This window comes from Petaurus breviceps, unplaced genomic scaffold, assembly GCF_028583685.1.
Source record: "Petaurus breviceps papuanus isolate PSGF00001 unplaced genomic scaffold, PetGlider_PUasm1.0 214, whole genome shotgun sequence".
Classification (NCBI taxonomy): Eukaryota; Metazoa; Chordata; class Mammalia; order Diprotodontia; family Petauridae; genus Petaurus; species Petaurus breviceps.
The window spans coordinates 9,741,984-9,768,394 of record NW_027185863.1 but is presented as its reverse complement, the minus strand read 5'-3'; the positions used below and the strand labels follow the sequence as shown (position 1 = coordinate 9,768,394).

Below are 26,411 nucleotides of genomic sequence, written 5' to 3'. Positions count from 1 at the left end.
CTCTCTCTCTCTCTCTCTCTCTCTCTCTCTCTCTCTCTCTCTCTCACACACACACACACACACACACACACACACACACACACCCCTTACTCACAGCTAAAGAACTCTAGATTTTAAGTGAGAAGTTTTGTTGTTCTTCAGTTGTTTTTGACCCTTCATGACCCCATTTAGGGTTTTCTTGACAAAGAGAGGTTTGCCATTTCCTTCTCCAGCTCATTTGACAGATAAGGAAACAGGCAAACAGGGTGAAATGACTTGCCCAAGGTCACACAGCTAGCAAGTTTCTGTGGTTGGATTTGAACCCCAGAAGATGAGTCTAATTCCAGGCCTGGCACTCTATGTACTATGGCTCCACTTAGCTACCCTGAGTGAAAAGAGTTAGCTTCAAATCCCAGCTCCGTCACTTGCTTCCCCTGTGACCTTAGATAAGTCACCTAATTAACCTTTGGGTATCAATTTTCTCATCCCTAAAATGAGGGGATTGGACTGGATGATGGCTGAGGTCCCTTTCAGCTCTAAATCTATAATCCTGTGATGCTCTCAACTCTGTAGATAATAAAAAAAAAAGATGTGCAGTTAGCTCTCTGCAAAACCCTTCACCCACACTACCTTAATTGAGCCTCATAACAATCCCGTGTGATAGGTGCTATTATATGCTCATTGTATACATGAGAAAATAGGTTCAGAGAGATGAAGTGTCTTGTACAGCCATTAAGTATCAGGTCTGGGCCATAAATCTAGTTCTCTTACGAACCAAGAAGGATCCAAATTGTTCTTGTTCAACTTTATGGAATAATAATGATATACAAAGGATATATATATGAGTTCATTAGCATTGAGATCTCCCTTCACCAATGCAGCTGGACCTAGTATATGACTGAGTACCTAAGTCCTAGGAAGCTCCCCGAGGCACCCAAAGATTTAGTCATGCGTCCAAGGTCAGACAGCTAGCAAATATCAGAGGCCAGATCTGAAGCCAGGTTAGCCCCATTCCAACCCCTCAGCACTCTATCCAGCATGCCATGCAGCCTTCTTAATAATATTTAAACATAGCTTTAAAATCTTTATCTCTTTTCATCCTTAGAATGCTCCTGTAAGGTAGGTTCTACTGGTATTATCAGTCTTATTTCATGAATCCTGAAATTAAGCCCAGAGAAGTTAACTACAATGCCCATGTCATAAATGGCAAATATTAGAGGCTAGATTTTAAATCTTTTCTGACTCCAAACCCTATATTCTCCACTAGATCATTTGATGTTTCATTACCTAAAATCCAGTAGAGTGGGCGGAGTTGAGGTATAGTAGAAACTTAATAAGATTGTTGAATATTGTAAATGGATATGTACTTTGAGATGGACATGAGTAAGAGTCCAGAGTTTGTTTCTTACATAATCCCCTACTTTCCTACCCGATTTTCTCATTTCCACACTTTAAAATCCCCTTACCCCCAAATTCTCATTCTTAACACTCATACACTCACTTCTTAGCAGTGGTTAGCAAATGCTCAATAATGACCACAAACAGTGATCTCAATGGCTGAGAGAAGCAGCCTGTTAGAGTTAGGTCAAGTAAATACTTTTAGAGCTCCACTCAGAAGGAATTTACAGCTGTGTAGTATTGGCAGCAAGCAATGGAAAACTCAGGCTGCCAGCAGAGCTCAACACCATCAGAGGGGAAGAAGGCCCCTTGAAAATAGCATTCATGCTGACACCAAAACAAGGGGACAGAGGCAGCCTGAAGCTGGCCTGCTCTGCTAACCATAGCCCTGCATGAGTCTCCCCTCTACCCCTGTCCCTACCCCTTTCTTTAACCTCCAAAGAAAAGAAACCAGGCAGATCAGACCCTTTGCCAACACAGACCACAGAGCACTGCTCAGAACAAATGGGCATGCAATCCAAGGTCTTTGCTCTAAAAAGGGAGGCCTCTGTGGTTCACCTTCTGGGCAGAAAGCAAAGCAAGCCAGACAATTCAAAAGTCTTGAGTTTCTCTGTCTCCTGTAGCTGAAGTTGGAGGAGCCCTTGACTGGGCTTGGTGTTCCTTGCCTTATTTTTCTGGAAACCACCAGAACAATAATAATAGTTAGTATTTCTATAGAGTTTTAATTTTGCCAAAATGCTTTACATATGTTATCTTATTTGATCTCTCACAACAAACCAGTGAGGATCAGTGCTATAATTATAAATTTTTTTTAAGAAGGAGAAGCTGAATCTGAGAAAAGTTAAGTAATATCGAGGATCATACAGCTAATGTAAAGCAGGATTTGAACTTGAGTTTTCCTGATTCCAAATTCAATGCTCTTTTTTTTTTTTTGAAGCAGTTGGGGTTAAGTGTCTTACTCAGGTCATACAGCTAGTGAGGCTGGATTTGAACTCAGGTCCTTCTGACTCTAGGGATGGTGCTCTATCCAATGAGCCAGTTAACTGCCTCCAATATTCTTTCTTGTTGTTGTTGTCTTTTTTGGAGGGGGGAAGGCAGCGCAATTAGGGTTAAGTGACTTGTCCAAGGTCATATGGCTAGTAAGTGTTAAGTGTCTGAGGCTACATTTTAACTCAAGTCCTCCTGACTCCAGGACTGGTGCTCTATTCACTGCGTACCTAGCCACCCTGGATTTTATCTTTATAACATTTCCCCCATATGCCCCCTTCTCTCTTCTGACAATGCCACCTCCCAGTGTAAGTTCTTATCATCTCAAGCTTGGACTATTGCAATAGTCTGCTTGTGGGTCTGCTTGCCACAAACTTCTCTTCACTCCAGTTCATCTTTTATGTGGCTGTCAAAATGGTCTTCCTAAAGTCTGATCATGTCACTTCCCTACTCCACTGACTCTCTGTCACCTCCAATATCAAATATAAAACACTCTGTTTGGTGTTCAGAGTCCTTTATAACCTGCCTCCCTTCACCTTTTTGGTCTTCTTACACTTTGTACACCCCCCCACACACATATTCTGTGATCCAATGACATAGATCTTCTTGTTCCTTGAACAAGATACTCATTCCTGGGCGTTTTCTCTAGCTGTCTCCCATGCCTGGAATTCTCTCCCTCCTCATTTCTACCTCCTGACTTCCTTTAAGCCCCAGCTAAAAATCCCAGCTTCTACTGGAAATCTCTCCTAATCCCCCTTTCTTTTCATGGTGTCTCTCTGTTGATTATTTCCAATTTATCCTGCATATAACCTGTTTATATAAAGTTATTTGCAAGTTGTCTCCCTCTTTAAGCTGTATGAGGTCCTTGAGAGCAGGGACTGTCTTTTGCCTTTCTCTGTATCGCCAGAACTTAGCACTTGGCACATGGTAGGTGCTTAAGAAAAGCTTATTGATTGACTGACTCTGCATAGCTTTGCCCTAGTATTTCTAATCACACTGGCAAGGATTGCATGTGAAAAAGCTTTGACGTTTCCTTCCATGCCAAAAAAAAGATAGTTGAAACCCACATTTTGAAGACTCATTTGTCCATAGATTTGGAGTTCCAAGGTTAAAATGCAAATGGTAAAAGAAAAGAGAAAGTTGTAAGAGTGTGAGATCATACCTACAGCATCAAAGAAGTATCCTCTAAGAGTGGTATTATGCTAATTAGTGTCTTGTATCAAGATTTCCATGGGCAGTGGCCTGCCCATCAGGACCTGCATATGAGTGAATCAGCAATGCCAAGGTGTCCGAAAAAAAAGACAGCCTGATATTCCAGGCTAAATTAAAAACTTCAGCATAAAACTCAAGGGCAGGAAATGTAGCCTTCTATTGTGTTCTGATTAGAGAAAGTTTTCGTTGGTCACCATACTTCAAAAGGGAGGTAGAGAGACGGAAGGTGATTGAGAAAAGGACGCTGAATCAAAGAGATAGAAAGTTAAGTTTTAGAAGAAAGGTAAAAGGAAATGAGGGTCTTTAGTTTCCTAAAAAGGAACTGAATCCTTCAGGAGAAGCTGTCCCATTCAGGGTGCTAATCTCTTATCCTCCAAATCCATGTACATCTTTACTGATGCCAGACAGTTGTGAATTAGTGATCTCTCCCTCTTCAAAGTACCTTTCACTTACTTGTTTTTGAATCTGTCATAACACATTCAAAATGTAAACTTCAATGTAAACTTGAGAGCAGAAAAAATAGTTCATTTTTTTTTTTTGTCAGTGCTGTCTCAGTGTCTAAGCACAGGGCCTTCCACATTTTGGATGCCTGATAAATGTTTATTGAATTAAATTAGGGCCTGATTTTTTAAAGAAATGCTGAAATTATTAATGGAGATAGATATTTTCAAGTGGACCCTCCAGATCTCTTAATACTTCATTCAACAATTAAATGCTGTAGAGATACAAAGACAATTGAGATAGTTTGGGAGCTCAAGGAGTTTAGTCTTTGCAGGGAGAAAACATGTATACATATATAAAATATATACAAAGAATAGGAGGAGGGCAGTAGCTACTGGGGGGATCAGAAAAGGGCAGAAGGGGTACTCAAGCTAACTTTTCTCTCTTTTTTTTTGGAGGGTAATTAGGGTTAAGTAACTTGCCCAAGGTTACATGGCTAGTTTTTTTGTGTGGGTGTTAAGTGTCTGAGGCCGGAACCAAACTCGGGTCCTCCTGACTCTGGGCAGGTGCTTTACTCATAGCGCCACCTAGCTGCCCCAACACACGGCTAGTTTTTGTGTTAAGTGTCTGAGGTCTGATTTGAACTCAGGTCCTCCTGACTCCAGGGTGGGTGCTCTATTCACTGCGCTACCTAGCCGCCCCTTAAGCTAACTTTTCAAGGGACTCTAAGAAGAGGGGAGGAATGTTAGAGTTGAAAGATGCCTTATAACTGTCTAGCACAGCTTGCTTGTTTTACATGTGAGGACCCCAAGGTCCAGGGAAGTGAATTTGGCTCATCTGGGTAACAGAAGAGCCAAGTTCATGGGAACTCCAGACTCCTGACTCACTGTCTGTTATGTTCAATCCACTCTATCATTCTTGACTAGAAGAACAACAGGTTGTCAGAATAGGATCCTGATGGCAGATGTGAAGTTTCAATCTTTGGAGATCTTAAAAGAGTGATTAATGTTTGCACAACAATCCACCTGTTGGTTTTAAATTTCATTGCCCTTCACTTGGATATGATGCAAGGTGAACAGTAATGAAAGGGCAATGCAAAATCTGTCGTTTACAATGCTCTGGGGTTTGGTAAAACACCTTTCTTTGTGTCCTCGCAATAAACATAGGAGGGAAGGACGGGAATAAGCATTTATATAGTATCCTTACGTGCCAGGTCCTACTCTAAGTACTTTTAAAAACCAAATATCATCTCATTTGATCCTCACAACAACCCTGTGAGATAGATGCTGTTAAAACCTTCACTTTACAGTTGAGGAAAATAGGCAATTAACAGTTACACACACAATGTATGTCTGGGGCCAGATTTGAACTCAGACCTTCCCAACTCCACGGAAGGGGAGGAAATTAACCTCATTGGCAGACATGGCACAATGCTAAAAGCCTATGTGGTACCTTGTGCAAGCAGGGTGCAGCCAGATCTCATGTGAAGTGGCTCCCCTGTACCTCTCTGTACATACACAGACTTAAAGGGCACATCCTAAAGAAGAAGAAAGGAAACAGAGTCCAGCTGGGCTCTCATCAGCTGCCTGTCTTGGATTAGAATATTTGAGAAGGAAACAGGAGACCACAAAAGGTACAATCCTCTCGTCGGGGTAGTTAGGTGGAACAATCGATAGATATGGGCTCAGAGGATGAGAGAGGCACATGGGGCTTTTGGTTTTTATCGGTAGGCTGCATCAAGCCCAGTGACCCCCATGATATTGGCACAGTTTCTCTTGAAAAGTCCCAGCTGTGAGTTTCATCCCCAGCACAGGAAGCAATGCCAAAACAGCAAACTTGTGTACAATAAGCCCATCGAGACTGGAAAGAGTCATAACAATTGGCCCTGCCAAGCCTCTCCCCTCTTCCCAAGTCAGGATGTGAGGGCTGATCAGCTGGACCAATCTAGGCCAGTTCCAACCCACAAATTCTCTGGTGAGTCATTTTAATGTTATGGTGTTGGAGAGTAGAGCCTGGGGACCACTGGCATGCCTAGGCATGTACTGACTTTCTCCTGGCTCCTTTCTCTGGCTCTCCCTCTCTCAGCCCACAATTAGAAAAGGTCCCATAGTTCTCCAGCAGCTTCTTTTAGGGAAAGCAAACACTATTCCATGCAGCTGGCAATTAGAAAGGTGCAACTGCTGAGAAAAAGGGGTGAGGGGCACAGAAGATAGAGGAGTATCGTGACACATTGGCCAAGTGGAACATCTTACGCTAAGTCCAAGGAGAATTTTCCTTACCTTCGCAGGTCTTATTGTTGGGGAGGAGATTGTAGCCACTGTGACAGGAGCAGAAGAAGCCACCAACCTGGTTGTGGCAGATTTGGCTGCAGCCCCCATTCTGGTGGTTACATTCATTGATATCTAAAAGTAAAGACAAAGGTAACTTGTGACGGCTGGATCGCAGAAATCGGCATAGTGGCATAAAGAGATTTTATAATAGTGTATGTCCTATGAAACATCTGTCCTCAGGCCATCAAACAGATGGGTAACCCTCAGGTGTTGACCCAAATTTCAGAGGCAACAGAATTATTATCTTGGGTGAAAAAAGACACTATTGGAGTCTTCTTTGGTTAGGCCTTTAACATAAGACTTTAAAAGTCAGAAAGTTGATAAGAAGCAGGGAACTGGTACAAACCAGACTCAGAAGATCATAGATCTTGAGCTGGAAGGGGTCTTTAGAGGTCAATCTAATCTAACCTTATCATTTTATAGATATAGAAACCAGGGTACAGAAGTTAAGCCATTTGTCCGAGATCAGAGTCAGTTACTGAAAGAGCCAGGACTAGAATCCAGATCTCTGAATTCCTGGTCCAATTCCTCTGCCCCCCCAAACCATGCTGCTCAGATAAAACACTCTTGTAGGTACAGGTTCAGAAGACCATAGACTGAGAGCTGAAAAGGGCTTCAGAGACCACTAAATCCAACCCCTCCATTTTGCAGATGAGGATATTAAATCACAGAGAGATTAAATAATTTACCTAGGAACATATAGCTAGGCTGACCCCCTCATATGACAAATGCAGAACTGAAAGCCCAAAGAAGTGTCCAAGGTAACTCATCTAGCTAATTAATGCCCAAATTGTAAGCAGATTCTAGGTCTCTCAGGTTAGAGCTCTTTGCACTGTACCAGACTCTGACTTTTTCCTTTTTGGAAACCTTACGTTTTTAGAGAAAGCTCTTCCATAGCTTTCTCCCTATTTCTCAAAATCACAGAATCCCTTTATTGGCAGGGACCTCAGAATTCATCTTACCCATCTCATACTCACAAAAGAGTTCCCTCCATGACACACCAGGCAAGTGGTCATCCAGTCTTGGCTAGAAGACCTCTTAGAGGAGGGAACCCACTCTCTCCAGAGGCAAGTGATTCCATTTGGTACTCTACATGATAGGAAGTACCAAGCTTAAATTTGCCTTTTCCAGTGATTTCTTTTAGTTCTGCCTTCTGGAGCTAAGGAGAACATAACCAAATTTCTCTTCCATGGGATAGCTCTTCAAATCCTCACAGATGTTTATGATATTCCCCTTGATTCTCCTCTCCAGATTAAACATCACTTGTTCTTTCCACCAGTCTTTGTATGGCATGAACTTGTGACTTTCACCACTTTGGTGCCTTCTTCTAGAAACTCTCCAATTGAACAATACCCTTCCAAAGACATAGCGTCCAGTAATGATGACAATACTCCAGATAGGGTTTGATTGGAACAGAATACAACAATATTCTCTCTTCCTTTGAAGAATACCTCAAAACCCAGTATTAAATTATAGCCTTTTTACTGGGGGGGGGGAGGGTGGGGAACTGTCATACCACCCTGTTGAATCATATTGATCTTACAATTCCCCTAATCCCCTAGATTTCTTTCAGAGAAACTGCTCTCTCGTCACTTTCCTTCATCTTGTGATGGTGAAGTCTATTAACACTGTTTCATTCAACTGAGAACATTGGTTCTAGCCTGTCAGTTATTTTTGGAACCTGATGCTGTGCCTCACTTTGGGTCGCCTGAACATTAGTCATCTATATCTTTATCTAAGTTATAGATAAAAGTATTAAACAGCACAGGATTAAACACAGATCCTTGGGACACCCAATGTGAGACTCCTTTGGAAAGCAGCCATTAAACAGTGATCACTCATTGGTCCCAGCCATTTAGCTAGCTCTGAATAAATCTCATTATCCTATTAGCCTACATCTCTCTCTCTCTCTCTCTCTGTCTCTGTCTCTCTGTCTCTGTCTCTCTGTCTCTCTCTGTCTCTGTCTCTGTCTGTCTGTCTGTCTGTCTCTCTCTGTCTCTCTCTGTCTGTCTGTCTGTCTCTCTCTCTCTCTCTCTCTCTCTCTCTCTCTCTCTCTCTCTCTCTCTCTGTCTGTCTCTCCCCTGTAAGAATAGCATGAGAAACTTTATCGTATAAAATCCGGGCAAACTATATCTGTAGCATTATCTCCAAAGGATAATTTTGCTTTGCATTAGAAAAGCCCCTCTGGATATATGTCCTGTCACCCCACATTTGGATTTCCTATTCTTCCTTCTGGATAATGTTGGCCCAGTGTTGGGAATGTCACAGATGTCTGAACTGGAGGAACACAGGATTGACATGGCCAGCAATATCAACACATGCAACGCTCACTTTCTTCTTGGAACCCAGCAGGGTGACAGCTTTAAAGACTCTTTTCCCTTCTCCTATTCTGTGGTCCTATCTCCTTGGCTGAAGACAGTTCCCTTCTCTCGGAAGCACAAAGAAGGAATTCCATTTCTCCCCTATATTGCCTCAGGTCAGAGTTAGAATCCCATGTCTAGGGCAAGACCAGGGCTCAGCACTCAATAGAAAATGGCAGAAGAGAAGTGAAAGAGAGGAGAGAAGGAAATAAGGAATTGACAGAAGAAAAGATTTTGCTCCCTATCCTCTAAATTCAAACAGACTTGAATGTATAACTCCCCTTTTAAATAGTGATTTATAAAGGACTTTCTTCATGACAACCCTTATGAGGTAAATGCCAAAGTATTATTATCCCCATTTTGATGGTAAGGAAGCTAAAGCAGACTTGCCCAAGGTCACACAGCAAGCAGCCAGAAGGGCCAAGACTAGTACCAAAAGAAGCTCAACTTCAAAAATAGTGAGTGTTCCTTCTGTTCTACCCTGCTACAGACTGTCCTAAGTATCTATGTCCCAGCTAGCTCTTCACATCAGGTGAGGTGAGTAGTCAACAAAAGATATCAATAGTCAGAAGGCATTTCTTTTTACCTTGATCACAGATTCTTCCACTCCAGCCGGCTTTACATTGGCAGTAGAAAGTCCCCATCAGATCCTGACAATTTCTTGTTCCTTTTCTCTCACAGGGATATGGTGTACACTGGTCTGGCAAATCTGATTTTTAAAACAACAAAACACAAAGGACAAAGAAAACACCTCAGGAAAATTACTCCAATTGCATGTGCAGCTTTCTTGCTTATTTGTCTCTAATAAGTGCGAGGAACATAAAGGAACCAGTACAATGATCTTCTCAAAGAGCCCTCCCTGCCTCAGCAGGCAACCAGGTCTTGAGAGGAATTTCTATGGAAAATGGTAAAGCAAGTATATCATCTGTCACTGAGAGAGTGTGAGCATGGAACTCTCCTCCCCGTGTTGGCTATCAGACCAGCAGTACCAGTATTCTCACCTTTTGGATAATGGTTGGTAGAAGACACAGCATCTTGCTCTGAACAGATTTCAGTAGCCAATTTCAGGGAAAAAAATTCTGATAAACTCTGGAGTAAGGAGTGGCCCACCCACTTCAGCCAGATGGAAACACTGCTGTGACCCAGAAACGTTCAAGAGTCTGGGGTGAAGGAAGCAAGAGAGGGACCTTGACTTTCTCCCAAGGACCCCAGAGGACCTCCCAAGGAGAAAAATCAAATGGAATCATTCCACTTGACCCAAAAGGCTTCCAGACTAATTCAAAACATCTTTTATCTCTTTAATTACAACTTCTCTCAATAGGCCAAGCCAGACCCAGGGAATGTAACCTGCCACTGATGCTTAGCTAAAATTCCCATCATCTTCAGTGAATGTTCCTTTCACAGGGAATATTAGCAGAGGATAACTGGGAGGTTACCACACCCTCCCTTTCTGCTAAGCCAGAAGCATGCCAGTCACAGGGAGATGAATCTCTCTGAAATAAGGCATTGCCTCAAAGGAGCTGAAATATTCTCCCTCCACAGCTCAGTATTTTGGCATGAAAGGGACTTTTGAAAAAAAAAATTCATTGGATGTCCTTATTTTTCCAATTAATTTTATACTCCAAGATGGAATTTGTCTCATTCTCTCAATTCCCTTCTCCATCTCCCTTCCCTGCCCCCCCCAACCCCCTACCTCAATACTCCCAAGAAGTTTCAAATCTAGACTTGTATTTCCAAAGTGACTGGAATTTCTGGTTGGGTTTGCTCACTTTGATTCAATCAATGCAACAAGGAAACCTCATTTCTAAATGAATTTCAACTGATCTGGTACAAGTGATGACAAGTTGAGCTGGGCATAATAAGTACATAGTTAAACATTTGCATAATTCCAACCTGTTGTTTTCAGTGCCCCATGGTTAAAGGAACAGATCTCATGTAGCTGCTATTCATGCAGAGAGTAGGTTCTCACCAGCATGACTGAAGTTTCCATGATGCAGTCCAATACAGCACCCAACAGAAACAATATCACAGAGACAGGAAAACTCACCCAAATGTGACAATTAGGTAATCCAAAAGTTTAAGAAGTTTCTACCATACAGGGCTTAGAGTTATTATTATACACAGACGCCAAAGAATATTTGCACAATGCCCATTGCTATATCAAAAAGTCTCAATGGCTGGAATTTCCGGGGGATTTGAAGAGGGAGGGAGGACTAGGGAGGGAAGGAAGAGGGCTAAGGATAGGAGGTTACTATGTAATAGACTTTAAATTGGCAAGATTTCATCTCTATAACCACTGTCTTTCCACTCTAATTTGAGACACTGAACATTTTCATTAAATACTTGCCAACTTTTTCACAACCTTGCTCAGTGATGGCATTCAATATAGGGAAGAAAAGGGTCATTGTTCAGAGACAACTATGTTACCCTTGTTGCATTCCTTGAAGGCTCCATAATCTCATTCTCTTTGTCTCAGGTATTAACCTCTTGCATTTAAGGACTACCCAACCAGTCCCTGACCTTCAAGGAGCCCCAGAAAAGCAGAAGATGGAGCCCCCCTAAATTTATGTTAGAATATGTAAATGAGCCCTTTTTCCTTCAGGCTTTGACATTTTGGGCTCAGAATGCAGATTACTGACTCTAAAAACTATCTGGTTAGAAAGCTGAATAACGTTCAGTAGGTGAGCTGTGGCTATGTGAGGAATGAATGCCTCTTCAATGCTGAACATCAGGCCTCCCTTGGTGCTGCTGAGGCTGAAGCTGGCTTTTTAGCTGTTGTGTCCTACGGTCAGCTCATATTCAGTCTGCAGGCCTCTAAAGCCTTCAAGTCTATTTCATGTGACTTTCCATTCAGTCACATCTACCCCCATTCTATGTTTCTGAGATTGATGTTTGGAATCCATGTAAGACTTTGCATTTATACTTATTAAATTTCATATTATTGGAAAAAAATTCGGTGTAATTGTGATGTTATGGATGTTTAATTTTGCTGCATAAACCTGATCCTGTCCTTCTCTATTCTATATAATTTGGGTTTAGCTGATAGGTTATACAACATCCCTGCCCCTATCAAACACTGCATATTTTTTGGTCTGAATTCTGCAAGTTAATGCCCTGGGCTTGGGTCTGAGCAACATACCTGTGAACTTGCCCCATTTGGTCTTTTAGCCATTCCTAGTGTCTGAGTCCCATAGCTGCTGCTTGCTACTGACCTTGTTCATTGTTCAGTAAAAAGAACCTACAATGACTACAATGACATCACACCCTAGGCTTAAATTCCCTCCCTACTCAGCCCTAGATCTGTGAACCAGAACTGGGTAGTGGACAACAGAGCTGCCAACTGGCACACATACTTTTCCCCTTCTCAAGTTTAGATTTAGGGGTGGCTAGGTGGAGCAGTGAATAGAGCACCAGCCCTGGAGTCAGGAGGACCTGAGTTCAAATCCAGCCTTAGACACTTGACACACTAGCCATGTGACTTGGACAAGTCACTTAACCCCAATTGCCCTGCCTTCCCCCCTGCAAAACAACAAAAAAAAAAGTTTAAGTTTATCTGGGCTGGAACCTCTTGCCCTCATACACAGTCTTTTCCTGCACAGTCATCACTGGCTATACTCTGCCCTTAGAGTCTATAGACTTCATTGTCTATCTCCCTGTGCTGCCCTGCACTGGAAAAAATGACTCACTGTGACTTTTTTTTTGGATTCTCTTAGGATTTGGTCTGGTTTGTTTCTGGATCTGTCTGGAAAAGCTGGGTGGGAAGGAGGTTGCTGTACTTCTTCCTGTTACTGCCTTAACTTGTCTCTGCCCTTTTTGTGAGGGACAGTTTTTGCAAAGAATCCTGGGATATTAAGAGTTGGAAAAAATCTTAAGAGGTCAGATTTTCCAACTCAGTAAGAGATTAGGAAATGGAGGCCAGGAGAGGAAGAGTGACTTGCCCAAGGTAAAATAGTTAATTAAAAAAAAAAAAAGTAGAGCAAGGACTAGGATTCAAATTTTCTGAATCCCGGTGCAGTCTGAGTTCACTAAACTATAACTATCACACAATGTTTAAACAACATCATGTTTCATCTTAACACATATACCCCAAAAAGATTTTTAAAAATTTCTTGCCTCCCTTTTTAGTGAGAAATTTAATTAGACAGAAAAAAAAAGAGTTAATGAGAGTTATTTAACAGGACCCCTGAAGAATCCACTATCTACTTCTCTGGCTATGTATTTGACAGTAAAGCTGGACCAAAACCCTCCCAGGAAGGTCTTTTTCTGAGTTGAATGGTTAGACTGGAATCTTCACAAGTAGCATCAAGGACTGAGTTGTTCAGGAGATAAAGAATTTATCTTGGCCTCAGCAGAAAGCTGTGTTTCAGGAAAGGGAGGAAGGAACTAGTTCGCTGCTGTGGAATGGAATGTGAAACATTTGCTGACTGACAGAAGAATACTTTTTTTTTGTTATATTTTGAGTCCCCCCCCCACAAGTATTTCAGGGTGACAAGTAGTAACTCAGGCCTCCTACTACATACAGCACCCTTTGTTTGTTTTGCCTTTAGAGAAGGAGACGCAGGAGATTTTTTTCCTCATGGTTATCTGATATAGGCACAGGGGATGCGGGATGAGGGATGGGGGAGTTAGAGTGTGGGGGCATCGGTCAGTCGAATTTACCAACCCTTATCTTAGTCAAAGGCCATGTGAGCTTCTACCTCATTTTGACACAGAGACACTGAGAGAAAATAATGCAAAACACTTGAGAAAGGGCAAAAAAAACTGAAAAAAAAAATCATGTGCAATAAATATTGATGCCAAGAACCTCATTTCCCTTAAACCAAAATGTTTTAATACTTGCAGAAACTTTTAGCTTTGAGAGGAGGAAAATGGAAATGTCTATCTATACCTTTTGAAAAACAACTAAAAAAGCTAAAATTCCTTTTTTTTTCTTTTTGGAGTGGGGAAGGCAGGGCAATTGGGGTTAAGTGACTTGCCCAAGGTCACACGGCTAGTGAGTGTTAAGTGTCCAAGGCTGAATTTGAACTCAAGTCCTCCTGACTCCAGGGCCGGTGTTCTATTCACTGCACTGCCTAGCTGCCCCCAAAAGCTAAACTTCTTAATGTTAGGAGACCCTGAAAACTAAGAAAATGGAATGCTGTAAACTTTGGGCCTGGGATTCCCTGGTGTCTAGGGACAGATTTCAAGGGGTCTAAGAATTTGCATAATAGTAAATAAGTCTCTCTTTATTTCAGAGTAATTGATTTCCTTTATAATTCTGTGTATTTTATTTTATGCATTTAAGAGCATTCAGAGTAGACTACAGTCTTCACAGGCTTCCATGACACACAGAAGGAGGTTAAAAACTCCCGCTTTACACAAATGTTGGGCTCCCCTAGTGTCCACGCTGGTGAGAGTCAAGTTAGCCCCTCATCTCATAAAGAATAACAAAATCTGCTGATTGAGTATTATATGTAGTACAATGATGAAGACAGAAAGGAAACAAAGTAGCACAATCCATACATACAAGATTCCCATCCACTCATCTCTGTCCAGTTCTTACAGTATCCAGAAATGTAAGTCTTTGGGAAATTGAATAATTGTTTCCACAATATTATCTCTTCAGTTTTTATAGACTTGGGTAATCAACCAACAATCAGCATGCTAGTCCATGGTGTGTATTAAATATGAAAGGAACACTGTTAAGTCATTAGAATGTAAGCTCTTTGAGGACAGGGACTTTTTGTTTTGGTCTTTGTAACCCCAAGCCTGGTAAAGTGCCTAGCACATAGTAGGTATTTCAGAAATGCTTGTTGATTGATAGTTTAGTAAACAAACAAACAAATAAAGGAACCCACAAAAAAAAAAACTTTATCAGGTTAGCATATGGCTACTGAATGTGTGTTATCACCTGCTTGTTAAGGGAGATAGCTGTTCTTGTCCTACCTGATGCTGTTGACAGTCTTTGCAACCTGTCACCAACACCCACAAATGCTTTGTGTGCGAGGGAGGCCATCATATTATTCTAGTTTATTGGAATGGAAATCATTTATGAAATGTCTAGTGGAAGAAGAAACACAAGATTAAATCACCAGCGACTGGCCCGGGGAGTCAGACTTTGTTGTTCATTAACTCTTTAATCTCCCAGGGATGCCCAGTCTCAATAGCAGAGCTTTATATATGCTGTCTCATTTGACTTGATCTTTAAAATAACCATCATCATCTTTGTCAAATAATAATGATAAAATCCACATTTCTATAGCACTTTAAGGTTTACAAAGCATTCTCTTCACAACAGCTCTAGGAATTGAGATAGTAAAAGAATTAATAACCTTATTTTACACAGGAAAAAACAGGTTCAAAGAAATTAAGTGGTTTGCTAGTTATGTAGAAAGAGACAAAGTAAGAAAACTGATGGCAAGTTCAGTGCTCTTTTGACCTCAGGAAATGCTATGCTTCTCATCTGATTTCTTAAGACATTAAAAAAATACTTTGAACAATCCTGCTTATTCCTATGTGTCTGTGAAAATGAATGATTTCTTTCCCCATCATTTTTCCTTGCTTTCAGAAATTCCATTTCAGTTCAGTTAAACAGAATTCGATTCAATTCAATTTAATGAGCAATTGCAAAGCACCTACTAATCAGAGACTTATTAGGTGACTCAGAGGATATAGTGCTGGACCTAGAGCCTTTTTAAAATCCATCTTCAGGTACTTAGTAGCTGTGTGGCTTTCAGGAAGGCATTTAACCTCCATTTGCCTTCATTTCTTCAACTACAAAATGGGGATAATAATAGCATCTGCTTCTCAGGGGTAGTTGAGAGGATCAAATGAAGTAATAATTACAAAGTGATCAGCACAGCGTCTGACACATAGTAGGTGCTATGTAAACACTTTTATGATTGTGCTTATTATTAAGCACAAAGCACTGTCCTCAACAGTGTTGATTCAAAGAGAAAAAAAAAAAGAATAAAAAACCATTTGATTCTGCAAAGAGTTTGCCTTCTACTAGAGATGGGGTGGTGGTGGAGGGGAATGCAACGTAGCACAGATAAGGAGGTGCACTTATGTGCACAGGTACACACTTAGAGGTAAGTACATGCAAAGTAAATACACTGGAATGGGGTTAGGAAAGATCTTGGATCAAAGGTGGCACCTGATCTGAGCCTTGGCGTAAGTGCTGAACTGGGAGCAGGGGAGGTAAGGAGGGAGAACATTCCAAGGACAGCCAGTGCAAAACATCAAAAACGAAAACACTCCCAAACAATTAAAACAGCCCTAGGGGTGACCTCCTGGCCTCTTCAGGAGAAAGAAGGTATTTGAAATCCTTCGCTCAAACAAAGGATAAGATTCACATCCAGTTGAACTATAGTAGTTAGAATAAGAAATATAGCAAAGAGACTTACCTCGAACACAAGAAATGAAATTGACATTTTTGGAATAGGGGGAACCGTATTTCGCAATGCATTCTGTAGGAAGAGAAAGACACATGTTCATTATAATAAGTTGCTATGAGATGGCTGGATTTGAAAATGGCTATACTATATCTTTAAGCAATACTTGGGAGAGGAAATTCATACACACACAGAGTATTCCAGATGTACTAATATATTTATATAATATATACTATACTATAGTATAATACAATATAATATAAAATGTAATATAATATAGCATAATATAACGATATGATATAATATATAATAAATATAAAATTTTCCTAGTTAATACAAACTCTTCAACTCTAACAAAAATGAGAATTACTCAGACTAGAACAGTCTGCCCAACATTCTACTAGGTATCAAAAAATAAAGTAAACTTTAACATCTACTCAACTGAAGTTGCCATTATATAGCAACACATCTGACAATGTACTTTGAGGTCTCTGACATGCCAATAAAAATAACCAACATGTAACAAATCATAGATTAGAGCGGGAAAGGACTTATTTTACAGATGAGGAAACAGAGTCCCAGAGAAGTTAAATGATTTGCCCAGGGTCAAACAGCTAATGTCTGAGGTAGGATCTGACCTGAGTTCTTCGTGACATCCAGTCTGGTGCACATAAGTGGCCCAGGAATTGTTTTAATTTGAAAAATCATCCTGAATTGAGAAAATTCTTTCCAAAAAACAGGTCACTGTAATTCAGAAAAAGACTTAAAATGTCCTTCCTGAAGAGGCACAATCCCTTGGATACAGTCAGGGAAGCAATGGAAGATCTAGAATGATGAGTCATTAGAAAGACTGACTCCACGATTGATTTCCTGTCCTTTGCAAACCCTGGAAGTACTAGTATATAATGGAGCCAGAGGTTTGGAACTGGCAAATACCCGATTTCACTGTCCATAATATTTGACATTTTTCTAGTGCTTTAAGATTGGCAAAAAAAAAACCCTTTAGATACATTATCCCATTTGGGTCTCACAGCAATGCTCTCACGAAGGTACAAGAGATGTTTCTGTGGTGGTATTCTTGTTTGTAGCTGAAGAAAATAGGTCTCTGGGAAGTCAGATGACTTACCTAAGTTCATACAATTATAACTGTGAAAACTGGATTAGAACCCAGGTCTCCATGCCTCCAACGCCAACAGTTTTTCTATTATATTCCTATAGGCAGCCAGGCAGTGCAGTGCTGGGCCTGGAGTCAGGGAGACCTGAGTTCAAATCTAACTTTAGACACTTAGTTGTTGGATGACCCTGGACAAGTCACTTAGCCCCTCTCTGCCTCAGTTTCCTCAACTGTAAAATGGGCATAATTATAGCACCTACTTTGCAGGCTTATTGTGAGGGTTTGAAGGTATAATATTTGTAAACATTTGAACATGTTGTTTAGTAGCTTTTCAATCATGTCCAACTCTTCATGACCTCATTTGGGGTTTACTTGACAAAGTTATTAGAATGGCAATGATATTAGAGTGGTTTGTCATTTCCTTTTCCAGTTCTTTTTACAGATGAGGAAACTGAGACAAACAGGAAAAAGTGACTTGCCCAGGGTCATGCAGCTAGAAAGTGTCTGAACTAAGGAATATGAGTCTTCCTGACTCCAGGCTCAGTGACCTATCGACTTTAACACCTAGGGGCCATACGTAGCACATAGTAGGTACTTAAAAAATCCATGTTTTCTTCCTTTTTTCACCATGCTGCCCCTCTGAAGTTTAATGAGGTCCTGCTGTTGCCCATCAGATACAGGAAAATATCTATAGTCCTAAAGGACTCCCAATCCCAAGGTCCAAAGTTTCTATATGCAAAGATTTGTATTCCTTCCCTCATCCTTATGGGTAAATTCATTCAGCTACAAGTGTTCTAATAAGTATTTCTGCCAGGATGGTCATACCCAGTATATGGAAAGAATAGGATCTGAGGTGGGACTAGTAATCCATTGCCCATAAAAGAATCCCTGCCCTGATCTCTGTATCAGAAAGATGTCAAGATCTTTCATTGTAAATTAATTACAATGTATTATGGCAGTCTTGAACAGGAATTTTAGGCAGAAATATATTTTCTTTCTAGTCAAAATTTGGGCCCCAGTGGGGCGGCTAGGTGGCACAGTGAATAGAGCACCACTCCTGGAGTCAGGAGGACCTGAGTTCAAATTTGACCTCAGACACTTAGCACTTACTAGCCGTGTGACCGTGGGCAAGTCACTTAACCCCAATTGCCCTGCCTTCCCTCTTCTAAAAAAAAAAAAAGAAAAAAACTGGGGCCCCAGAAAGGAATTTTTGAAAGCATAAAACCAGTGGGAAATTTATAAAAATGTCCTTTAGAAACATGTTTTATTACCCATGCTCCTTTATGATCAAGTTTCAAGTTGTAAGGGACCTTAAGCTTTCTGGTCCAACTCTATCATTTTACATAGGAAGAATAGCAAAGTCAGAATTCAAATCCAGATTCACTAGCACTGTTTCCACCATGTCCCAGGTAGGCTATTTCTAAATGATACAGAGAGAATCTCATCCAAACTGTGTTTTAGACAGTTAGCTGTTAGGATCAGACAATATGGGTCACTTAGGTGGAAACCATTTTAAAAAAATTGGCCTGTATGATCTTAAGAGTAACCACATCAGTCTGTAATTAAGCAATCCTCTATACTTAAGTTGTATGTAGGTGAAGCCTCATAATTGTGCTTTGCATTTATCCAATATAAAGCACATCTTCCCACAATGCCAATGAAAGAAAAGTTATAATTAAAAGACTCACCTAAATATCTTGGGTAAAAATATTCCTATGGGGGGAAAAAGAAATGTGTTCATTAGCACAATAATTGATTTCATCATACAACCAGCAGTGATGGCCCATACCAGCAAACCCATGGCCGAAGTTTGGGGCCAACCTGGATGTTCTTTTTCCTAAGTGGATTGAGATAGCCACTATCTTGGAAGTAATGCATTTGATGAGTAGTGAAAAATAACCAAAAATGCTGGTCCTGTCTTGGAGAAGTTCTTGACAGATGAGTCACAGAATAAACATTGGCAGTGACTGTTCAGGAAGCCACTTAACTTTACCACTATCCAAGAGGTAAAGGTACTGGCCATGAAACAGAGTAAGTAAGAGGAATCAGTGAATAAAAATCAAAGGGAAGAGTAGAGAATCAATGCCACCTGTTTCTCCTTTCCTTTCCAACAGAAGGGTTCTCATCGAATGGTATCTGCCAGTACTGTCTGTATAAAGTGCCACTTCTAACTCTGAATGGAGAGGCAAGTAAGAGAAAAAGCTAAAGGTGCTGATATGCAGAATGATTTCGGCTAAACAGCTGGTAAACTTTCTTTCTCAATGTATCCACAGAAAGTAGTTTTAATGGCACTGCATTAAAGAAAGAAAGAAAGCCAACATTAGTTGGCAAAGACATGACTTTGGAGTAGGATTCATTCAAGATGCAAATTTCTCTTAGTCTTTCACTAACTCAAGATTGCTAAAAAAAAAAAAAAAAGATGGCTATCCAAGGAACATACAATAATATGACCTAGGGCTGGCTATCTAGTCTAACCCCTCATTTTACAGATGAGGAAATTCAGGCCCAGGGCAGTTAGGATTTGAATCCAACTTCCCTGACTGCAAAGTCAATGCTTTTTCCCACTGTACCCTAACTTGGAAAACTTTGTAATTCTGCACAATTAACCCCATACACCTTCGATTGCTTGCAAAAATTCTTGTGAAATAAATTTATTAAAGGAGTTATATCTCTCTCCAAATCACTTCAAGAATGATGGATAAAGGTTGGAAGGGTGAGAAATCAAAGATACAAATTACTCAAGGGATAAGGAACTAGCATTGAACTCAAAAAGACTGAGAGCCAGGACCTGATATTGAGGCTGCTGAAGGGCACTGCTTGTCAGGTAGATAGATGGAAGGATGTACCTATCTGTTGAGTATGTATCTTATGGAATTCTTTAGGATTTTGCTGTTACAAAACTGGTATTTTCACTCATGTGGCACTTTCCTAAAACTTCTGCTGTATTCTATAGAGACAGTATCAATATTTTGACTAAGCTGCTAAAAAAATCTTTGGTATACCCACTACAATTCAAACAGGCTATTTGGATTATGATTTTGCCCTCTTGGTCTCCTAAACTGATGAACGGTTCTGGACACCTAGAAATATTATGAGATTTACCAAGTTTCAAACAAAACATGTTTATTTAATTGTTTAACTACAAATAAAGAACCATTAATGTTAAATAAATTCACTTTAATGTTAAATTAAAAACACCATTAATGCTAAATAAATTAAATAAATTCGATATACTTTCAATAACTTTCAGATAATTTTTTAAATATTCAAAAATGCCAGCTTTCTAAATTTGCACTGGTCTCACCCTTCACTAAATATACCTAATGCAAAATAACCACATTCATTCTGCACCTACCTGCCTCCTTTCTTCTCCCTTTTTACTATATTGAGAAAATCTAGGTATATGCCTACAGCAGACACATTCAAGAGCTGTCCCACAGGTAAAACTACTTGATAGCTTTCTTTAAAAAGTCTTGTTCTTTTTTCCCCATGTATTTCTAAAGAATATTCTCTAGTGAAATTTTTGTATTTGTCACTTCCAAGTTCTTTAAAAGAAAACAGCTGTATCAGAAGCAAAAGTTTGTATCTAACCCTGTGTGGGATGGTTGCTAAGGGACCATTCATTCAAATGTTGAGTAAGACCAATTCTGGTTATAAAATGCTAAAGTTAAAAAAAAAGAAAATTACTGTCTTTCGATTGGAAAAAAAAAAATCCTAGTTTTTGCAAAGGTCCCTGGCTTTCTCTTTCTACTTATGTCCATGGATGAAATAAAATTAGGCTAACTGTTAATAGTGGAGTGAACAACTAATGTCTGACCTTCCTTTTACTGACTGAAAGCAGAGAAGTATAGCTTTCTCTGGTGAGAGAGATGAACAAACAAACTATGTAGGCTTTCTCCTCTGCTTAAGCTTAATGCTGAAACATAGTGAGACAGGGAGAAAGTTGTTCTTACAAGAAAAGAGTCCTGCTTGGCCCTTTAGAAGACTTTATAACCTCTCACCAAAATTCGTAGATTTTCTTTGTGCAAGGGAGGCCCACTGTGTGAACAAAGGGCTATATTGATGCTAATGTAAATTATTAAAGGTACACAAAAAATGTTCTTTTCAAACCTTGGAAATGCAAATGTTAGGTCTGTGATTAGTGATTTCATTAAATCTAATACCATCGGGTACTATCTTTTTAAAAATACTGATCAGTAAAACTGGTTAATAGGGTTAGCCATTTTAATAGCAAATTATATTTTTGTTTAAAAAAACATAGTGGAAAAAATGTTATTAACTCTTCTTCAGTAAACCACACTTTTAAAGATCCTGCTTTTGGAACCTTGTGGTCATAACCTGGGCATTACCATGCTGTGTCCTCTTTGTTGCCAAAATATTTAGGAACAAATTAGCAATCTGTCGTGCTCGATTTGAAGCTTCAAACCTATAAAGTGACCATAAGCACCATTCCTGACAAATACAGATTTCTCTGAAACCAAGAAAAATAGGAATTCATTCATTCCTCAAAAAACTTTTTGCTAAGTATCCATTCTTTGTAATTCTGCACAACAATGAACTCCATGCACCTTTAATTGCTTTCAGAAACTCTTGTGAAATAAATTGATTAAAGAAGTTATATCAGGGTACCATTTATGAAATCTTCTCTCTCCAGATCACTAGAAGAGTGATGAACAAAGGTTGGAAGGGTGAGAAATCTAGGATATAAATGACTCAAGGGCTAAGGAACTAGCATTGAACACACGGGAAACATACTCTACCCTTTCCAGAAGGGTTTATGTACTGTTGGAGGAAGGGGACAACTTGTACACAGAATATTAGATACAAAATACATACAAAGTATGGACAAATACATACAAAGTAAGGTCAGCTAGGTGGTGCAGCGGATAGAGTACTGAACCTGGAGTCAGAAAGACACGAATTCAAATCCAGCCTTATACACTTACCAGTTGTGTGACCCTGGGCAAGTGATTTGACCCTGTCTGCCTCTGTTTCCTCACCTGTAAAATTAGCTGGAGAAGAAAATAACAACCCACTCCAGTATCCTTGCCAAGAAAATTCCAAGTAGGAAAAAAGAGTTGGATGTGACTGAACACCAAATATACAAAGTAATATCTGCGGGGCAAAGCACTAGCAATTAGGGAGATCTGCATAGGTTTTCCTGTAAGAGGTGACATGACCTGAACTTTGAGAATGTAGGAATTCTGTGAGGAGTAGGTGAGAAGGGTGTGCATTTGTGGCACAAGGGAAAGAGATGGGGGATGGGAAGTGAGGGGTCATGGGTGGTCAATGGTAAGGGACTTGGTTTAGTATAAGGAACAATATGTGAAGGAGATTAATGTGCAATGGGTCTGGTAAGGTATGTTGGAGACAGATGATGATAATAATAGTAACAACAACAACAATGAAATTTATATAGTGCTTTAAGCGGTTACAAAGCACATTACAGACATTAATTTCATCTTATGCTCACAACACCCCTGGGAGGTAGGGGCTATTACTGTCCTCATTTCATAGATGAGGAAACTGAGGTTGACTAAGAGGCCAGAGCTCAGGACCAGAACTCCAGGGATGGGGCTCTGTCCACTGTCCCACCTAGTTCCCTGAAAAGCTCTAAAAGTCAAATAAAAGTTTTGTATTTTATTCTAGAGATAAGAGAAAGCCACTGGAGCTTTTTAAGCAGTTTTAGACTTCTGCTTTAGAAACATTAATTTAGCAGCTGTGTGGAAAATGTGTTGGAGAGGAATAGACTGGGAAGGAAGGAAATGATGAGTGGATGGATTTCAGAAAAACCTAGAAAGACTTTAATGAACTGATGCAAAGTGAAATGAGCAGAGCCAGGAAAACATTGCATACAATAACAGCAACATTGTGTGATGACCAACTGGACTAGTCTCTTCTCAGTAACACAATGATCCAAGACAAATAAGAAGGACTCATGATGGAAAATGCTATCCACATTCAGAGAAAGAACTGATGAACCTTGATGTAGACTAAAGCATACTATTTTTACTTCCTTTATTTTTTTGTGTGTATCTTTTTTTCCTGTTTGTCTGTTTCTTCTTTCACAGCTGTGATGAATATGGAAATATGTCTTACATGATTACAGATACATAACCTATATAAAATTGCTTACCATTTCAAGAAAAGGGGAGGGGAGAAAGAAAAATTTGAAACTCAAAATTTTGTCAAAATCAATGCTAAAATTGTCTTTGCATATAATTGGAAAAAATAAAATACTATAAAAAAAAGCTTTTCAGGGAACTAAGTGGGGCAGTGGATTGAGCCCTATACCTGGAGAAAAGAAGTCCTTAGTTCTAGTCTCTAATAGTATGTGAATCCAAACAAGTCATTTAACCTCTGCCAGCCTCAGTTTCCTCATCTACAAAACGGGGGTGATAATAACCTTTACCTCCCTGGAGTGTTGTGAGGATAAAATGAATTTAAAATGTTTGTAAAGGTGCAGAGAAGGTGCCAACTTACGCTGATAGAGGGAATTTCCTCAACCAGAAGCTCCATCTACTAATGAAATCACAGGTCAGGTCCCTATTCCTGTCCTTTGTATTCTATCAATAACAGCTGACATTTCTATAGGATTTTAAGCACATTACATAATCATTTGATTATATATTCACAATAATCCTGTAAGGCAAATACTAGAGGTGTTACAACTAATGTGTAATTCTCTACATAGGAGAAATCTAAAACCGTGTATTGGTGAAATAACTTGCCCAGGGGCACTAAGCTCAGTAAGTGTTAGAGGCAGAATCCAGACTTAGGCCTCTTTTGACTCCAAGTCTGACATTTCTACTGTTCCAACCTAACTCTCTTTTTATAAGCATAAAACAAAGTTAAAATTGCCTGACTAATGAAAACTAATTCTTAAGAAGAAACATGAGGCCAGGGAGGGAGGGAGGGGGGATTCCTAAATCAAAATAAAGATCATTCACACTCCTTCTAAGATGCAAAATATCACACATTCTTCCAAGAGAAAGGGGAGGTACAATATTGGACTAGCCACTAAGCTTGCTGGCACTAATTTCTTTAAGGATTTACAGGGCCATCCCATTGACATGTTCATAATCAAACTACCATGGTGATGTTACAGAATCAAACACAAAATAATTTCCTCTCAGGGTGAGCCAGACTCTTAGCTGTCTAATGCTTTTAGCTAGGTCACTGAAATATTGGCTGAGTCCTCTATGGCTTGTATTCATTCTTATAAAGAGCAGTTTACAGGAATTTAATGACAGTAGACAGAAGGATTCTTGCTTCCAAGACAGGCACTGCCCCCCAGGGCCATACAGTTCTGGAACTAGTCAATGATTTTGTAAATTTTTATTAGCCTTGCTAGGAAAATGGACCACTTCAGCTAGTAGGCGAATTCAACCAATCAACAAGAATTCATAAAGTTTCTACTACGCACTAGGCAATGGAGATACAGATACAATAACAGAATAGTAATGAGTAGCAGTAGTAGAAATGAGGGAGACAATCCCTACTAATAAGGAGTTTACATTCTAATGGAAATTGAACTTACTCTAGGCAAGCAGGGACTTCTAACTTGGAGATCTATTATATAGGAAGAAGAATATGGACTGAGAGGAGGTGATAAGACCCTGAGCCAGCCTAGACCCAACAGATTATATGTAGTCCAGATTTGTTTATTTATCTAACACTAACCTCAAACCAGAGAGAGACATTTGACTTCGCTGAGATAATAGTCCCATTGAAATCATTTTATTCTAAGGGTTTTTTTCTTTTGTTTGCTTCTTCACTTGTTTTTCAGTCATGTTCAACTCTTCATGACCCAATTTGGGGTTTTCTTGGCAAAGATCCTGGAGTGGCTTGCCATTCCCTTCTCCAGTTCATTTTACAGATGAGGAAACTGAGGCGAACAGGTAAGGGTAAAATGACTTGCCCAGGGTCACACAGCTAGTGTCTGAGGCCAGATTTGACCTCAGGAAGATGAGTCCAGGCCCTATCCACTGAGTCATCTAGTTATCCATTCTAAGGGGTTTTCAAATACTTTTCTTCATTCTAAGAATAAAAGAAACCTTTGAGACCTTAGCCCTAAACCCCTTACCCAATTAGTAAATCTTCTCTTCAACCTGTCATAGGTTTGAATACACTGTGGCTGGTAATTTACTATCTTGTAAGGTAAGCCATTCTATTTTAAGACAGCTTGTAAAGGGAATGTAATGGGAATGTAAATTTTTAAGATCTTCCCTGCCCCTAGGCTTAAATGCACCTGGAGCCTGTAGTGGGAGGCTTGTTTTTCAAGAGATACTTTGTGACTGGGCAGTGGGTCAAGAGGGTTGTTACCATTCTCTGAGCCAGGAGAAGGCTATATAAGCCCTAATGATAGGCTTTGCTTTGGGGCTCACTTTGAGAAGTATTGTGTGACTTGACCAGATGAGACTCTGGGCAGCTGTTGAGAACCCCCAGGCTTTGAAAACCCAAATGTTGATGCTTCCCTCTCTGGTAACTGTGATTAGGTATGGATGTATGTAATGGTTGGACAGTTTGGAAGCCTGTCTCCTGAAATGTTCCTGTAACTTATGCTTATAACCTCTGTATATTCTGAAGTTCAGGGTGCTGACCTTTTCCCCCTGAACTAGGCAAACGATATATGTTTGATTGATTAAAGTAAGCTTGTTAACCCATTTTGGGTTGCTTTCCTTTAGCAAAGCAGATCTAAGAACCTGTGTTGGCAGCCACCCTGGGAATGCTGGGGTGCTTGCTGCTACACAGCTCTAATTGTTAGGAAGACTCGGGGTCAGATTCTAACTCTGACGCATATTGGCTGGGCAGTGCCAGGAAAGTCATTCAACTTCTTTATGCTCCAGGTTACTGTCTAAGACTGCCAGTTTTAGAGAAGGTGGTGGTCTGCAAGGGGAGAGCAATTTTCCTTTTCTGCGAATTACCTCTCCAAAACAAATCACAGGTCCAGTTCCTATTCCCTAGGATCATTAGAAAGTTCTGCCTCAGAATAAGCTGACAGTTGCTCCCCACAAATGTCCACCTGTTGGTTCTGGGTCCAGTCTTAGCCAATCTTATGTTGACCTGTGTTATCTTCATGTAATTAGGACCTTACGTCATCACAGAACAATTTATCAAGGGAAAATCAAAGCCCCACATCAATGTAATTACTTTTCATCTGTCTTAATTTTATTCCTCGAGCTTATAAATCATTAGTGGCAACTAGGTGGTAAGG

The 26,411-nt window shown here is 40.1% G+C and overlaps 2 protein-coding genes across 2 annotated transcripts in view; one reads left to right on the top strand and one right to left on the bottom strand.

Moving 5' to 3' along the window:
* TMEM255B (transmembrane protein 255B) overlaps window positions 1-14,081 on the top strand; it is a 195,641-nt gene extending 181,560 nt beyond the window's left edge. Inside the window, exon 9 of the mRNA XM_069094063.1 lies at window positions 9,389-14,081. Coding sequence (XP_068950164.1) covers window positions 9,389-9,427 — 39 coding nt within the window. The 3' untranslated portion in view covers window positions 9,428-14,081. The remainder of the gene's footprint in view (window positions 1-9,388) is intronic.
* GAS6 (growth arrest specific 6) overlaps window positions 1-26,411 on the bottom strand; it is a 95,997-nt gene that overhangs the window by 32,308 nt on the left and 37,278 nt on the right. The window contains exons 3-6 of the mRNA XM_069094060.1: window positions 18,883-18,907; window positions 16,093-16,155; window positions 9,294-9,416; window positions 6,297-6,419 (exon numbers count right to left, since the gene is read on the bottom strand). Of these exons, the coding sequence (XP_068950161.1) occupies window positions 6,297-6,419; window positions 9,294-9,416; window positions 16,093-16,155; window positions 18,883-18,907 (334 nt within the window). The remainder of the gene's footprint in view (window positions 1-6,296; window positions 6,420-9,293; window positions 9,417-16,092; window positions 16,156-18,882; window positions 18,908-26,411) is intronic.